This window comes from Crocodylus porosus, unplaced genomic scaffold, assembly GCF_001723895.1.
Source record: "Crocodylus porosus isolate Cpor-Errol unplaced genomic scaffold, CroPor_comp1, whole genome shotgun sequence".
NCBI lineage: Eukaryota > Metazoa > Chordata > Crocodylia > Crocodylidae > Crocodylus > Crocodylus porosus.
In genome coordinates this window covers 122,073,831-122,076,328 of record NW_017728886.1, presented here as the reverse complement: position 1 = coordinate 122,076,328, position 2,498 = coordinate 122,073,831, and the positions used below count along the sequence as shown (strand labels likewise).

At 40.1% G+C, this 2,498-nt stretch overlaps 1 protein-coding gene across 3 annotated transcripts in view; it reads right to left on the bottom strand.

Moving 5' to 3' along the window:
* Nucleotides 1–1,062: 1,062 nt before the first annotated feature.
* MTRR (5-methyltetrahydrofolate-homocysteine methyltransferase reductase) overlaps nucleotides 1,063–2,498 on the bottom strand; it is a 55,135-nt gene continuing 53,699 nt past the window's right edge. For all 3 annotated transcript variants that reach the window (XM_019541407.1, XM_019541416.1, XM_019541397.1), the window contains one exon: nucleotides 1,063–1,317. In XM_019541407.1, coding sequence (XP_019396952.1) covers nucleotides 1,173–1,317 — 145 coding nt within the window. In that variant the 3' untranslated portion in view covers nucleotides 1,063–1,172. The remainder of the gene's footprint in view (nucleotides 1,318–2,498) is intronic.

Sequence of the window (2,498 nt, the reverse complement as noted above, 5' to 3'; positions counted from 1 at the left end):
TAGCCGGATCCACTCTCCTCCCTTTCTTGATTGGATTGAAGAAGGAAAGAGCCGTGTGTGTCTATCAGGCAGTGGATGGGTATTTTAGCAACCTAACTGTCGTAAGGTTTAATTTGGTAGCAGTGATCTGCATTGTTGTATGAGGAATCAATGGCTTTAAGTTTGTAAAATGGCTTCAAATATTATTTAAGCTGTCAGTAAAAATCAGTTTGGTGTTCCCTACTTAAGCATCAGTATTTTTCTCCCCCAAAATTTGGCACATCAAGGACATTTGCTCAAAGAAAATCCTGAAATTAAACCAGCAGATGAGTCACAAAGAAGGGGTAAAGCAGCTTTGGGAAAGTAAAATGAAAAAAACCCTACTGAAAAGGATCCAAAAGGCACGTAGGGAGTATAATGCCTCCCCTCATCCTCCAAAATCAATATTCAGCAGAATACTCAGGGATGGAGTTATTGTACTCACAATGCTTGGCCAATGTTTAAAATATTAGGATAGCTAAACAGCCTGGGACAGCCCCAGGTGTTGTCTTCATAGGGGCAGGACATGGGGAAGGCAAAATAGCCATGACCCTAGCAGTGGTTCATTGCATCGAGGCAGCTGTTGCTGTCCTGAGAAAAGAACTGCCTGGCTACACCTCTGGTTTCAAATATCAACTTCTGTTTGCAATTCCTATTTTGAAGGATTGACATGAAACATGTGGAACAATTCCTTCATAAGACCTTTATATGACATGTTCAATTAATGTATAGCAGTAAGATAAATTACAACTAGTGAGTAACTTTCCACTTACTGTATCTCCTGTACCCACTGATACCATACGATATACTACTGTATGCTGTACAAAGGTAAAGAAATTAAGGCCACCATCATTACATTAGAGGAACAGAGCTCTCTAAAGGAATCCATTTTGAAATGTTGCTACAACTTCACAGATTCCATTTTTTAAAATGTGTAAAACTTCTTAAATTCTGAAAAGTTAGTATGAATTATGGAAATTAAATGGTTACCAAATGGTAAAATGTAAGATGCATTTTAGTTAACTGTCTGCTTTTTAATAAAAGAAATGCATAAGTGAAGTTGATCTAACAGTAATCCAGAGAATCAGGCAGTCCTCGTACAGTATGTAAGGGTCTAACACTCTACTTTTAAAAGGAAAAGAGAGGCCAGATATTCAGGTCCACAAATCCTGTAAATATCGTTTTTCTTCTCGTAACATAGCCAGGGTTTTCATTGCTTCCAGTCTGTCAGCTCCTGCCTCCATGCTGAACACATCTACTAATGCATCATTCACATCTTTACCCATGTTCTTCTCATCTCTAAAAAAAGAAATGGAAGGGAAAAATGTTCAGCAGCAGATTTTCGCTTTCATGCACAGCCTTGAAGGTAGGATAATTTTGGAAGCAAGTAATGATTTCTGAGACACAGAATACACACTGGATGACAGCATTTAATGTTATGTAGTTGGCAGATAACGCAGTACCTCTCACACATGACAAGACACTTTCAATACATTCATTTCTTTCTCTTTATGTATAAATATACATTCACAAGTGGACAATCTTTCATGATCATCAGTGCTAGCCACTGTCTTTAGAGTACCAACTTTGTAGTATAAAATTGTAATCTTTCACTTTTACAACTTAAATCTTTTTCACATAGTTCATAGCCAGGTGTCACATTTTTCCAATCACTGTATCCCCTTACCATGGTAATGCTAAACAGTGATAGGACTTCAAGCATGTATACCCACTTTTGTGAAAGGATATGCACACACACTAAACACATCCTTTCCCCATCCCCAGAAACATGTCTGCAACGTGTACTCAAACAACAACAAAAAAAAGTATAACATAACATGTGACAAGTAGTGATACATATATACCATATTTACTCAAGTATAAGATGACTCCTCAATAATTAGATTCTATATATGGAAATTTATAAATTTGATATACTTTTCTAGGTACAGAATCTAATTATTGGAGGCTTGTCTTGAACTTGTCAGCCTCCCACTGCTACAGCAGGGAAAATAAATCTGGAAGTACACTGACAGGTGTCATGTGCGCCAAAGACCCAGCCTTTGTTTGACTTTGGCCTCAGTCTCTTCCTATGCTTTCTGTACATCAGCTCTGGGTCACACTTCATTCACCCCGAGGGTCTTCATGCCCTTACGGGACATGGAGACCCTCAGGGCTGACAGGTCCCAAGTTTACTTAGTACCAGGCAGGTGCTTTTGCACATGCTGAACTTGACCCCTGCCACCATTCTGTATACTTGGGTGTTGTAACACTCTTTCAGTCAACTGCTTGTCCCTACATAGGATGTTGAGGTTATCCATGTGGGCCAGGACCCTCCTCTTCCCAGCTGCTCCCAGGGACTGGGACTTAGCTGATCCTGGGGTCCTGCCTGAGTCGCTGGGCTAGCAGTTCCACCACACAGATGAAAAGAATTGGCAGAATGGGCAATCCTGCTGGATGCCCAACTCTGCCATGGGCTG